This window comes from Suncus etruscus, chromosome 17 (assembly GCF_024139225.1).
Source record: "Suncus etruscus isolate mSunEtr1 chromosome 17, mSunEtr1.pri.cur, whole genome shotgun sequence".
NCBI classification, from domain to species: domain Eukaryota; kingdom Metazoa; phylum Chordata; class Mammalia; order Eulipotyphla; family Soricidae; genus Suncus; species Suncus etruscus.
Genome location: NC_064864.1, coordinates 21974292 through 21989047, shown reverse-complemented (window position 1 = coordinate 21989047; position 14756 = coordinate 21974292). Strand labels below are relative to the sequence as shown.

The 14756-nt window shown below is 46.0% G+C and overlaps 1 protein-coding gene across 1 annotated transcript in view; it reads left to right on the top strand.

Moving 5' to 3' along the window:
• Positions 1-638: 638 nt before the first annotated feature.
• Positions 639-14756, top strand: part of CRKL (CRK like proto-oncogene, adaptor protein) — a 33852-nt gene continuing 19734 nt past the window's right edge. Inside the window, exon 1 of the mRNA XM_049790722.1 lies at positions 639-950. Within this exon, the coding sequence (XP_049646679.1) occupies positions 640-950 (311 nt within the window). The 5' untranslated portion in view covers position 639. The remainder of the gene's footprint in view (positions 951-14756) is intronic.

The following is a 14756-nucleotide window of genomic DNA, read 5'->3' as shown; positions in this document are numbered from 1 at the left end:
TCCCCTCGGAGCCTCCGCCCGAAACAGGCGGGAACAGCTGCCGAAAGCGGCGCCCGCGAGGCCCTCGCTCCGGATTGGCTGCCCTGGTGCGACGTCACGGGGGGCGGGGCTCCCGCCGCCCGCGGGGAAGCCGGAGCCCGCGCAGGCGCATGCGCGTGCGCAGACGCAGAGCGGCGCGCCGAGGCGGAGGGGTGGGGAGAGAGAGGCGGCCGGCTGCTTCTCTCCGCGTCCGCCATTTTGTCGCTGTGTGCCCGCGGCTCCCGGGAAGCGAGAGACAGAGGGCGAGAAAAGCGCCTCGGAGGAGCCGCGGAGGGAAGAAGCGTCGTGCCACGGGAGGCGCCTGGGAGCGGGGCCGTGAGTGCTCAGTTTGCGTCGTAGGCCCGAGAGACACACACACAGACAGAGAGCGAGCGAGAGCTCAGCCCCTGCTTCGGAGAGAGAATCGGTGCAGCCTGCGGCGGCCTTGGTGCGTCGGGGGGCGCCTCGGGGGCGACGTCGGGTCGGAGGATGCTGCGGGCTCGAGGCTGAGAGCGAGTGGACGGAGGAGGAGGCGCGATCGAGGTGTCGCCCCGAGGCCCCCCGAGGCCCGATCGCCCCCGAGTCGCCCCCAAGTCGCCCCCGGGTAACCACCGCCCCAGCATGTCGTCCGCCAGGTTCGACTCGGCGGACCGCTCGGCCTGGTACCTGGGCCCCGTGTCGCGCCAGGAGGCGCAGAACCGGCTGCAGGGCCAGCGCCACGGCGTGTTCCTGGTGCGCGACTCGTCCACCTGCCCCGGCGACTACGTGCTGTCGGTGTCGGAGAACTCGCGCGTGTCGCACTACATCATCAACTCGCTGCCCAACCGCCGCTTCAAGATCGGCGACCAGGAGTTCGAGCACCTGCCCGCGCTGCTCGAGTTCTACAAGATCCACTACCTGGACACCACCACGCTCATCGAGCCGGCGCCCAGGTACGCGTCGCCACGGGTGGACGGGGCCCAGGGCAGGGTGGGTGTGGGTTAAGGGGGACGGCGGGTACGGTAAGTGTGGACGTTTAAGGGGCGATCGAAGCGTCCGAGGGGGTGTGGTTGGAGCCCATTTACTCCCTTCGTAACCATTTTGGCTTTTTTTTGGGGGGGGGTCACACACACCCGGCAACACACCCAGGGGGTTCCTCCTGGCTCTCCTACGCTCAGAAATCACTCTTGGCAGGTTCCTGGGGGAGCCTATGGGATGCCGGGATTCGAACCACCGTCCTTCTTTCTGCATGCAAGGCATGCACTATATCTCTCCATGCAACCCAATTCTTTTCTTTTTTGGTTTTTGGGCCACACCCGGCGGTGCTCAGGGGTCACTCCTGGCTGTCTGCTCAGAAATAGCTCCTGGCAGGCACGGGGGACCCTATGGGACACCGGGATTCGAACCAACCACCTTTGGTGCTGGATCGGCTGCTTGCAAGGCAAACGCCGCTGTGCTCTCTCTCCGGGCCCATGCAACCCAATTCTTTTGCAACCCCTAGGTCTTGAGGTCTTGAGATCCGGCCTTGCAGTCCTCTTCCCCCCACCCCACCCCCTAGCAGGAGGAGGTTGGCGGCGTTGCAGACTTAGGGAACGATCTTTGCCTTTCGTCGCTTCTTTTTTCTTTTTGATTATCAGAGTAAAGCAAGCGAGGTCTGTCTGTTAAAAATAGCAAAACAACCCACCAACCCGCTCCGATGCAAGCACCCCGCCCGCCCCCTGCCTGCCTTACCCCCGGGATCATGCATGCACACGCAAGCTTGCACACTGCGTTCAGGAATCTGGCTCTCCCTCCCTGCAAGAGCTCTCTGCGCTCTAGGTTAAAGGATCTAGACTGCATGCCTGCCTGCCTGCCGCACTCCCTTAACCTACCAACAAAAGAAAATGTTTTCGTGCCTGAAAATACAAGTCTTTTAGCTGTGAAATAGGATGATAGATGAATAGCGCGCTGCTAAATTTGAGATGAGCCAGGCGCCTTCTATTTTCTAACACATTGATTATATATATGTACACACATATATTATACTCTATCCCCCGCCCTCTGTTGGACCATTAATGAAGTAGAGAGTCTTTTGGTTAAAATTTCAAGGATGGAATAAAGCTAGATTGTTGGTTGTCTTGGTTAGTCAGCGGCTAACCTGGGCTTGATCCCTGGCATCCCATGCAGTGGTCCTCAAACTATGGCCCACGGGCCACATAATGTATTTGTATCTGTTTTATTTCTTCATTGCAAAATAAGATATATGCAGTGTGCATAAGAATTCGTTCATAAGTTTTGTTTTTTCTATAGTCAGACCCTCCAATGGTCTGAGGGACAGTGAACTGGCCCCCTGTTTAAAAAGTTTGAGGACTCCTGCATGGTCTCCCACACGCTGCCAAGAGTAACCCCTGAGCATCACTGTTTATGCTCCCCTCAAAAGCTAACCTGTTGCTTACTAGGAAACTTGGAATGGCATTTTATTCCACTCAGTGTTGGGTGTACTTCTGTGTCATCTGTCTGATGATAACTTAAAGTCAAGACCCAAAATGGTACAAGTAAAGAGCATTGTCTTTTCCATTAAAAGGCACTATTTGGATTATTTGTTTCAGTATGCCTTACTTACCAGATTGGTTATGCCAAGTTTGTCCTCAAGTATTTTACAGCCAGAGAGATAGATAGCTCAGTGTCAAGTGCATATTTTGTATGCAGGATGCCCAAGTTCCTTCTTGTCACAACCAAGGTGATGTGTGTAGCAGTGTCAGTGTCACCCAAATGAAATAAAGATGATAAGTTCCATTGTTCATTTCTTTTTTTTTTTGTTTGTTTTTGTTTTTGTTTTTTGGGACACACCCAGCAGTGCTCAGGGGTTCCTCCTGGCTCTATGCTCAGGAATTGCCCCTGGTAGGCACGGGAACCTTATGGGATGCCGAGATTCAAACCACCGTCCTTCTGCATGGAAGGCAAACGCCTTACCTCCATGTTCATTTCTTTTTTTTTTTTCATGTTCATTTCTTTTTTTTTTTTTTTTTCATGTTCATTTCTTAAACATCTGTTTATAAAGGAGAGATGGCTGATGCATATTTTTTCAGGAGATGTTTCTGAATGTTGATTTGACAATTCTGAGCTTTAAACATGAAAAATTAATTCAGGAGCATCCACTGAATGCCTAAGATGTTGGTTCTGTAGAATAGAGATAGGTGAAATAACAATAATAAGATTAAGATTTACTACAAAACTGAATGCACTTAGAAACTGGAGGAAAGTGATTGTACGTCACATACTGTATATAAATAAGATCTAGACACCAGGAACTTTTCAAAACGGTCAGGTTTCTGAGGAAGTTGATAATGGAGTCAACATCAAGCATAACTTAATTCCAATATAAGAAATTGGAGAGAACTTTAGAACCCACTGTATGGAATGCTGTCTTAAGTAGATTAACTGGTGGAGGTGAATCACATAATTAATCTCTGACTTTTATGAAGCCATGCTGTGAAAAACACTATAATAAAGCTGCTTCAAAAAGTGTGGACTGATGAGGCCGGAGAGATAGCATGGAGGCAAGGCGTTTGCCTTTCATGCACAAGGTCATTGGTTCGAATTCTGGCGTCCTATATGGTCCCCCCAAGCCTGCCAGGAGCAATTTCTGAGTTTGGAGCCAGGAATAACCCCTGAGCACTGCTGGGTGTGACCCAAAAACCAAAACAAAACAAAAAAGTGTTGACTGATGACTTGATTCTCTTCTAGAGGGAAAATGAGAATACACTGATGAGTAGCATTATCTACAAAATATCAGTCCATATTTTCTGTGTGTGTCTGTCTTACCACATACCAAATCAAACTTTGTCTTTGATGCCTGTCTTTTTTCCTTCTTATCTTATTGATGCCCAACTGGGCTGAATCTTCTTTGCTTGATAGCTGTTCCTACATACTTCTTTAGATGTTTTTGTACCTTGCTCTAGCTTTAGTGCTTAACAGATGGCCTAACTCCATCCACTCTTCATTTACTGAAATCGTTTTAGGTTGTACTCAGGGCTTACACCTCTGCCTTCAAGGATCACTCCTGCCCCCCCCCCCCCCCCAATCATTCTTATAAGGCTTGAGGAATATAACTATCCTAGCCTACCTGCTGTGCCCTCTCTCCAGCCCCACACCTATTAAAATCTTAACCTATTCCCTGTCCCTCACAGATAATAGGACTTTTCCCAGAATTGTCACAATTCACTTTTGAATTTCTTTTTTTTTTTAATGTTCCCACAATAAGAATGTTGCTATAACTTAGGTTTTTATTTCTACTGGTATTTGGGAGGACACTCAGTTACTAAGCTTAAATTAGATTCTGAGGGCCCGGAGAGATAGCACAGCGGCGTTTGCCTTGCAAGCAGCCGATCCAGGACCAAAGGTGGTTGGTTCGAATCCCGGTGTCCCATAGGGTCCCCCGTGCCTGCCAGGAGCTATTTCTGAGCAGACAGCCAGGAGTAACTCATGAGCACCGCCGGGTGTGGCCCAAAATCCAAAAAAAAAAAAAAAAAATAGATTCTGAGTGGTTTTACTTTATAATGAATTGTTGGATTGCTTGTCTTATCCTGTAATTCACAGATTTGTGCCTTTGTAGAGAGCTAATAGAGAGCTAATACAGTGCAAAAAGAATCTAATACTTCCTGGTGTCCCAAACTGAACATATTAAATGGATTAGCACCTTAGGCATCACAGTTGAGCTCAGTTTCATGCCCCTGATAAAAAGATTCCTTTTTATTTTTTTTTATTATTTATTTTTGGGGGAGGAATCCACCCGCAGTGCTCAGGAGTTACTCCTGGCTCTGTGCTCAGAAATCGCTCCTGGCGGGCTCAGGGGACCATATGGGATGCCAGGATTCGAACCACTGTCCTTCTGCATGCAAGGCAAACGCCTTACCTCCATGCTCTCTCTCCGGCCCCAGTTCCTTTTTATTTTTAAATTCTTATGTTTGGTGATGGGATTGACCCTTTGTCTTCAAACAAATGATATGTATCCTACTATTGTGCTAACAGATCCCTGTACCTTGTTTGTTTATTTAAGGATTGGTGTTTTCTTTGTTCTATCTAGTCCAGTATTTTTTATTGAAATGTTTTCTCTTTTTTTGGCCTGGGGGTTTGGGGGGGTCAGCCTGACAGCATTCAGGAACCACTTCTGGCAGTGTTCTGTAGACTCTATGGGATGCTGGAGAATTGAACCTGGGTCAGCTGGTGCAAGGCAAGTAAGTGCCTTACCTGCTGTACTATCTTAACTACTGTATTTTCCCCGCGTATAAGACGACCCCCTAATTTTGCAGTTAAAACATAGGTTTAGGCCTATATTTGCTGTATCAGACAGAACGTTCCTGTGCTGCATGTGTTCCTGTGCTCTTGTACCACAGTGAGTCAATCACAACAAGCAAAGGTTTAAAGGTTATACTGTAATAGACGTCCTCTCTGACTCTGGCCAATTTGAGCAGGCTTTTGACAGTGTAGATTCAGGCCCAGAACATTGTCTAATTTGCATGCATAAAAAGCCTGCTTAGATTGGCTGAGTTAGAGAGGCGGTCCGAGCAGCCTTGCAGTGAGTGGTGCAGGATCGAGTTGGAAAATTTTGTGGCAATATTCAGACAATTTTCATTTAGTGGCATATTGAAATATTTCTGGGATATTCCTGCGTATAAAACGACCCCCAATTTTCGGTTGACCTTTTTGTTTCAAAAGTCGTCTTATATGCCGGAAAATACAGTACCCCTTCCTCATTTTTTTGGGTGAAGGGGTTCCTGGGGAATCTATTCCAGAATATTACATGTGAAAGCCATGTACTTTACTGTTGTGTTAAATCCCCCAGATTGTTCCCTGACTTTTTTTTTGGTTTTTGGGTCACACCCAGCAGCACTCAGGGGTTATTCCTGGCTCTCTGATCAGAAATCGCTCCTGGCTGGCTCAGGGGACCGTATTGGATGCCAGGATTCGAACCACTGACCTTCTACATGAAAGGCAAATGCCTTACCTCCATGCTATCTCTCTGGCCCCTGTTCCCTGACTTTTAAAGGAAGAGACAGATTGACTAAAAATTGGTAGAAAAGTAAAAGTTAGGATTAATATAAGGAGAGTAAACCTAGAAAATAATAAATGGAAGGGTATATACATAGAAGCGTTCAAGAGATCGTAGTTTCAGGCACTTGCCTTCATTTACACTGTCAACCTCATTTGATCCTATGAGCCCCACGAGGAGTGATCCCTGAGCACAGAGCCAGGAGAAAGCTCTGGAACACCACCCTATGTGGCTCACCCCCCAAAAAAAATAAAATAAGGGGGTTGGAGCGGTAAGGCATCTGCCTTGCTGGCGCTAGCCTAGGACAGACCATGGTTGGATCCCCGGCGTCCCATATGGTCCCCCAAACTAGGAGCAATTTTTGAGCGCATAGCCAGGAGTAACCCCTGAGCGTCCCTGGGTGTGGCCCAAAAAAAAACAAAAAGAAGAAAAAATGTAAAAGGAGGCTACCTCAGATAGTGATCAGAAGCAGGAAACAAGGTATAGAGAAGAGTAGTTCTTAGAAAGACTTGACCTAAGGTGAGGGATAACAGGGCCTCTGTGTGACTTTACAGTGATTCAAAATAAAAATCCAGGAACTTTAGAAATAAATAAGTAAATGAAAGGGGGCCGGAGAGATTGCATGCAGAAGGACAATGGTTCGAATCCCGGCATCCCATATGGTCTCCTGAGCCTGCCAGGAGCTATTTCTGAGCGTAGAGCCAATAATAACCCCTGAGCGCTGGCAGGTGTGACCCAAAAACCAAAAAAATAAAATAATAAGTAAATGAAGGGGAAATCATCCTCCAAGCAAAGCAAAAACTTTATGTAATCAAGTTCTAAGGGGGGAAAGTTGGCTATTGTGTTGGAAAAACAAGTCAAGTCTTAAAAAGAAAAAAGAAGGGGCTGGAGCAATAGCATAGCGGTAAGGCTTTTGCCTTGCACGTGACTGATCCAGGACAGACCTTGGTTCAGTCCCTGGTGTCCCATATGATCCCCCAAGCCAGGAGCGATTTCTGAGTGTCAGTGGGTGTGGGCCCCCCCCAACATAAAAAGAAGGGACTGGAGTGATAGTACAAGCAGAGGTAGAGTAATTTGCCTTGTACACCACGGACCTGGGTTTGATCCCCAGTACTTAAGGGTGTAGCCCCCCCCCAAAAAAAAAACAAGGGAAAAAATTAAAAAATAATAAAAAAAAATAGGGGCCGGAGAGAGAGCATGGAGGTAGGGCATTTGCCTTGCATGTAGAAGGACGGTGGTTTGAATCTCAGCATCCCATATGGTTCCCCAAGCAGGCAAGGAGCAATTTCTGAGTGTAGAGCCAAGAATAATCCCTGAGCACTGCCGGGTGTGACCCAAAAACCAAAATAATAAATAAATAAATAAATGAATAAATGAATAATAAAAAATAAGTCACATAAGGGTATAGCCCAAAAAACAAAGGAAAATTTTTTTAAAAATAATAAGTCACATAAGAGGACTGGAATGATAGCACAGCAGTAGGGCATTTGACTTGCATGTGGATGACCCAAAATGGATTCGTGTTCCATCCCGGTTTCCCATATGGTCCCCCTGCTTGCAGGAGCAATTTCTGCATGCAGAGCCGGGAGTAACCCCTGAGCACCGCCACTGAGTGTGGTCCAGAAACAAAACAAAACGGAAGTCAGCATAAGGAAAGTTTGGAAGTAAAATGCCTAAAGTTTAAAAAGAGAGATTTTAGGGGCCGGGCGGTGGCGCTGGAGGTAAGGTGCCTGCCTTGCCTGCGCTAACCTAGGACGGACCGCGGTTCGATCCCCCGGCGTCCCATATGGTCCCCCAAGAAGCCAGGAGCAACTTCTGAGCGTATAGCCAGGAGTAACCCCTGAGCCTCACAGGGTATGGCCCAAAAACCAAAAAAAAAAAAAAAAAAAAGAGAGATTTTATAGAAAGTGAAGGATAGAATGGCTGTAAAAGGGATTTTTGTTTGTTTGTTGTATTTTTGGGGGGGGACCACACCCGGTGCAGCACTCGGGTTTTTCCTGGCTCTGTGCTCAGAAATTGCTCCTAGCAGGCTCGGCAGACTATGGGATGCCAGGGATCAAACCTGGGTCTGTCCCGGGTTGACCGCGTGCAAGGCGGACGCCCTTACCGTTGAAGAAGGGTTTTTTTTTTGAGCCCGGAGAGATAGCACAGGGCATTGGCCTTGCAAGCAGCCGATCCAGGACCAAAGGTGATTGGTTCGAATCCCAGTGTCCCATATGGTCCCCCGTGCCTGCCAGGAGCTATTTCTGAGCAGACAGCCAGGAGTAACCCCTGAGCACCTCCAGGTGTGGCCCCAAAACCAAAAAAAAGAAGGGTTTTTTTGAAGTAGGGTAATGAACTGGTGTGTTACTGTGATCTAGATACAAAACAGTTGTATGACCTGGCATATATCATCCATTCAGCATTATGTAGAACAATAGGCTCTCAAAATTCCTTGTCTCAGTAGCACTCATTCTAATTGGGTTTCCTGGGGGCATTGGAAGACTGTATGATTTTGGTTTTAGGGCCACACCTGGTATGCTCAGAGCTTACTTTTGACTCTGAGCCCAAGGATTACTCCTGGCAGTCCTGATGACCAAGTGGGATCAGGAATCTGGGCATGTGCAATGCAAGCACCCTGCTGTATATCTCTCCAGCCATGGGAGATTTTGAAGTAGTGACAAACTAGATCTATGGCTCAGTAGGTGTGTATTTGGTTTGTTCGGTTTTATTTTTTGTTTTTGTATTGTTTTGGGGCCACACCTGTTGACGCTCAGAATTATTCCTGACTATATGCTCAGAAATCGCCCTGGCTTGGGGGTCCATATGGGACACAGGGGATGGAACCGTCCGCGGTCCGTCCTAGGCTAACATTTGCAAGGCAGATGCCTTACCTCTAGCGCCATATGTGTTCATTTGGGAGGTAAGATTGCTGCTGCTGAAGGGAAAATTAGTGTAAGGAAAGAGAAAAGAAGACACAAAAATGACTTGATTTATTTGTAACTGTTCTCTGGATTAATTTTATTATTTACTGTGATGCCAGAAATCAAACCAAACCTCACATGCTTAGCCAAGTATTCTACCACTGAACCACACCTCCAACCCTAGTTTTATTAATTGATTTTTATAATTGTAGTAGTTCTGTGGTGTGTTTATTTTTGCCTGTGTGTATATGAGAGAGAATATGAAGTTTAAATTTATTTTTAAATTTAAAGAATATCACATCAGATAGTTTGTTCTGGGGCCACATAGGGCGGCACTAAGAGGTAAGGTGTCTGCCTTGCGAGCGCTTGCCAAGGAATGACCGCGGTTTGATCCCCGGCATCCCATATGATCCCCCTAAGCCAGGGGCAGTTTCTGAGCCCTTAGTCAGGAGTAACCCCTGAGCATCAAACGGGTGTGGCCCGAAAAAAACAAAACAAAAAAATATTTTATATATTTAAAAAAAAAAAAAAAAAGGTTGGGCCCGGAGAGTTAGCACAGCGGCATTTGCCTTGCAAGCAGCCGATCCAGGACCAAAGGTGGTTGGTTCGAATCCCGGTGTCCCATATGGTCCCCCGTGCCTGCCAGGAGCTATTTCTGAGCAGACAGCCAGGAGTAACCCCTGAGCAACGCCGGGTGTGGCCCAAAAACCAAAAAAAAAAAAAAAAAAAGGTTACTCTGGCTCTGTGCTCTGAGATCGCTCAGAAATTGGGGACCATATAAGATAAGATGCTGGGGAACGAACTGGGATCTGTCCTGTGTGTTGGCTGCATGCAAGGCAAATGCCCTACTGCTGTGCTATAAGCTTGGGTACAGCTTGTTGATTTTTGAATGACTAAATAAAGAATTCTCTTCCTATACATGAGTATAATATATTTCAAGTCATTTGATAAACAAGTTCTATCCTGGTTTTTATGTCTTTTTTTTTTGTTTTGTTTTGTTTTGTTTTTGAGTCACACCTGGCGGTGCTCAGGGGTTACTCCTGACTATGCTCAGAAATCGCTCCTGGCAGGCACAGTGGATCATATGGGATGCTGGGATTCGAACCAACCACCTTAGGTCCTGGGTCAGCTGCTTAAAAGGCAAATACCTCTGTGCTATCTCTCCGACCCCCCCCCCATTTTTTTAAATTTTGGGCCACACTCGACTACTCAGAGATTACTCCTGGCTATGCGCTCAGCAACCACTCCTGGTTTGGGGGGGCATATGGGATGCCGGGGTAGCTAGCACGTGCAAGGCAGATGCCTGATGGCTTGTGCCACTGCTCTGGCCCCCGGTTTTTATTTCTACTTTGTTTTATTTTTTTCTTTTGGAGCTGCACCTAGCAGTGTTCAGGGGTTATCTCTGCATTTAGGAATTACTCCTGGCACTTCTCTGGGGACCATATGGGATTCCCGGGATTGAACTGGGTCAACTGGGTTCATGGCAATCACATTATTCTCTGTATTATCATTCAACGTTTGTGTTTTTTTTTTTTTTTGTGGGTGGGGGGTCACTCCTGGCTTTATGCTCAAATCGCTCCTGGCAGGCTCAGGGGACCATATGGGATGCTGGAATTTGAACCACCCACCATCCTTCTGCATGCAAGGCAAAAGTCTTACCTCCATGCTATCTTTCTGGCCCCAAGTACAAACATTTTTAAGATTCTATTAAGTTATATTTAATATTCAAGTTAAACATCACTATTTTTGTGTCTGTGTTTGTTTTTGGTTTTTGGGCCACATCCAGTGACGCTCAGGGGTTATTCCTGGCAATGTGCTAAGAAATAATTCCTGGTTTGGGGGACACTGGGGGATCGAACTATGGACTGTCCTGGGTCAGCAGTGTGCAAGGCAAACTCCTTACCACTGCGCCATCACTATGGCCCCATAAACACTATTTTTTTTAGTTAGATGTTATTTCAAGTTTAACAGCAGAGTATTTCAGAGTAATTGTTAGGTATCAAATACATTTTTTATTTTTTAATTCAAATACATTTTTCTATGATTTGGAACTTAAATTCTTGTTTTATGTCATTTGCTTATAAACTTTATTGGTTCTTGGGGGGGGGACAATAGCTGGTGGTACGCAGAATCTGTTCCTGGTTCTGTGCTTAGTAGTACCCCCCTGGTGATGTTCAGGAGATCATATGTGGTCTTGGTGAATTGAACCAGGGCAAGAGTTGTGGCCATCATAGTCACATGCAAGGTGAGTACCTTATCTCCTATACTAACTCTTGCCCAAAATTTCCAGTTCTATGAAGACTCGAAGAAAAAGTCATGAGAAAAAAACTCTAAGACCTGGGCCAAATTGATCTTTAAACAATATTTTATTATGGAGCTGGAGAGATAGCAATATGTAAAGTGTTTGCCTAGCATGCAGAAAGATGGTGATTCGAATCCCAGTGTCCCATATGGTCCCCCAAGCCTGCCTGGGGTGATTTCTGAGTGTAGAGCCAGGAGTAGCCCTTGAGCGCTGCTGGGCGTAACCCAAAACCAAAATATATATATATATATATATATATATATATATATATATATATATATATGTGTATGTATATATATATATGTATATATGTATATGTATATTACTCAGCAAACATCTGTATGAAATATGAATCATCAAATAATCGGTTTTTTTGGGGGGGTGGTTTGGGTCGCACCTGGCGATGCTCAGGGGTTACTCCTGGCTCTGCACTCAGAAATCGCCCCCAGCAGTCTCCGGGTACCATATGGGATGCCAGGATCCGAACCACCGTTCATCCTGGATCATCTGCATGCAAGGCAAACAAACGCTCTACCGCTGTGCTATCTCTCCCGGCCCCAAATAGTCAGATTTTTTGTTTGTTTTGGGATTATCCCCAGTTCTCAGATATCATTCCTGGTAGTGCTAGGAATCGAACCCAGACTTTTCCAGATAAAGCATGTTCTTGGCCCTAGAGTTTTCTTACTGGCACTTCCCTGTCACATTCTTTAGGAGCTTACTGGTTAATGAGATGTTTTGAAAGATCATCCGCTGGGCTGGAGGAGCGATAGCACAGTTGGGAGAGTGTTTGTTTTGCATGCAGACAGCCAAATTCAATCCTCACATCCCATACGGCCCTCCTGTGCTGATTCCTGAGTACTGATGGGTGTGGCTCAAAATGAACAAAATTATATTATTAAATATGGTAAAGTGGTTGTTGGAGAATTGAGAAAGATGGCTAATTTGTATGCCCAAAACATGACAGTTTATACCCATGAAACAATCCAGGCTCTGTTTGGACAGAGTATAATATAGAAAATATGGGGCTGGAGAGATGGCATGGAGGTAAGGCATTTGCCTTGCATGCAGGACAGTGGTTCAAATCCCGGCATCCCATGTGGTCCCCAAGCCTGCCAGGAGTGATTTCTGAGCATAGTGCCAGGAGTGGCCCCTGAGTGTGACCCAAAATGCTCTCAGGCCTCATCTCTTAGAGGTTAAGGTACTTGCTTTGCTTTGCATATGTCGAATCTTGGTTTAATTCCTGGCAACATATCGTTTACCAAGCACTCAGGTATGACCCAGATACACTCCCCCCCAGGAGGGACTCAAGTTTAATTCTTTTTTTTTTTCTATTCCTTGCTTGCTTTCTCTTCTCTTGTTTTGGAGTACTCAGGCATTACTCCTAACAGGTTCAGGAATTATGTACTCCTGGTGGAATGGGGGACCCATAAGGGATGCCAGGAATAGAACCAGGGTCACTGTGTGCAAGGCAAGTGCCCTGTCCACTATACTATTGCTCTAGTCCTCATCAAAGTCCTACTTTTGAGGTGGGTTCACAAGCAGGTTAGGGGGCTCAAGAGCAATTCATAGCGATACTCTGCAAATCAGCTTTGTTCATTCTTGCACTGCAGCACCATTCTGGCTGGATCAGCAGTGCTGGGGTGAAGGGTGCATTGTCCCTAAGACAACATTTAGAGGTGCTTAGGGTACAGTGTAGAACCAAGGATTGAACTCAGGTTCTTGAACATGCCATATATGTACCCCAGACCCCTGAGATTACTCCCCAAATCTGAATATTTAAAATTAGATGTAGGAGGGACAGAGAGATGTCACAGCAGTAGGGTGTTTGCTTTGCATGCAACCCATCCAGGACAGACGGTAGTTCAAATCCCGGATTTCTGAGCGCATAACCAGGAGTAACCCCTGGTCACTGGGTGTGACCCAAAAACAAACAAAAAAACCCAGAATCTCCTGGTTGAATGCTTCCTTCCATCACAGTAGTTGTCCCCTCCCTATCCTATCCTCTAGCCCCCTTTTTCCTACTGGATACCAGTTCTCTCTCTCTCTCTCTCTCTCTCTCTCTCTCTTTTTTTTTTTTGGTTTTTGGGCCACAGCCAGTGGTGCTCAGGGGTTACTCCTGGCTGTCTGCTCAGAAATAGCTCCTGGCAGGCACGGGGGAACATATGGGACACCGGGATTCAAAGCAACCACCTTTGGGCCCGGATTTGCTGCTTGCAAGGCAAACGCCGCTGTGCTATCTCTCCGGGCCTGGAAAACATAGTTTCTAAGGTGGTTCCTTAATGCTAAAATATTTTAGTGCAGTGCTTAATTAATGGGAACTCATGTTATCCTAGAGTTTGAGTTGATTATAACAAGCAAGGTTAGGCCTCCAGACTTGTGAGAACTAGTCTGGAATGATGGCTGAAAACTGAAGAAGAAAAGTGGGGCAGTGGTAAGGTAAAGAAGACTCGAAAGAATTTTCTTGTCTTGCAGCCAGAGATAGTAGAGGATAAGGCGCTTGCTTGCCTTGCATCGCATATAGGCCTCTGAGCACAAGGGAGTGATTCCTGAGTGCAGAGCCAGGAGTAATCTCTGAACTCACTGATATGACCCAAAAACAAAGTTAAAATGACAGTACTGGAATGATAATATAGAGGTTAAGGTATAAGAAGCATGTGATTGGCTAGTTCCCACAACCTGGGTCAACTGCGAGCAAGGCAAGCAAGCATCCTACCTGCTGTATTCTCACTCAGCGCCCCACTCCCCAAGTTTTTGTAAAGAGGTTTGTCTTTGTCAGTTGTACTTCCTAGAAGCTGCTCTCTATTATGAGATTGAATAGGGAGAGAGTCTGGAGGGTGTTTGTTTTTGTTTGTTTGTGGGCCACACCCGGTGGCGCTCATGGGCTATTCCTGGCTTTGCACTCAGAAATTGCTCCTGGAAGACTCAGTGGGATGCCGGGTATCCAACCCAGGTCCGTCCCGGATCAGCTGTGCTAGCACCCTGGTTCATGGATCATGCTTCTTTATTTTATTTTATTTTTATTTTTTTTTTTTTTTTTGGTTTTTGGGCCACACCCGGTAAAGCTCAGGGGTTGCTCCTGGCTTGGGGGACCATATGGGACACCGGGGGATCGAACCGCGGTCCGTCCAAGGCTAGCGCAGGCAAGGCAGGCACCTTACCTTTAGCGCCACCGCCCGGCCCCTTATTTTATTTTTTTATTATTGTAAGAATTTATTCAAAAGAGAAAATTGATTAGCATAATGAGGTAGACTAATATAACATAATATAGTGACATAACATAATATATAATATAATTGATATAATAATAATACATGTAAGTCAAAGAAAGCTTCTGATTAAAAACACAATTTTTTCTATAATGGCTTTCATATCTTTCACTGTAGTATTTCTTCTTTATTTTTTTTTTTTGGTTTGATTTTAATTCATTATTCCCCAGATTCTTAGTACCTAGGCAGGCCAATGATTTTCTTGGTATATAAATTACATGAGATATGTAGAGTATTCCTCAAACTTTTCTTATAAC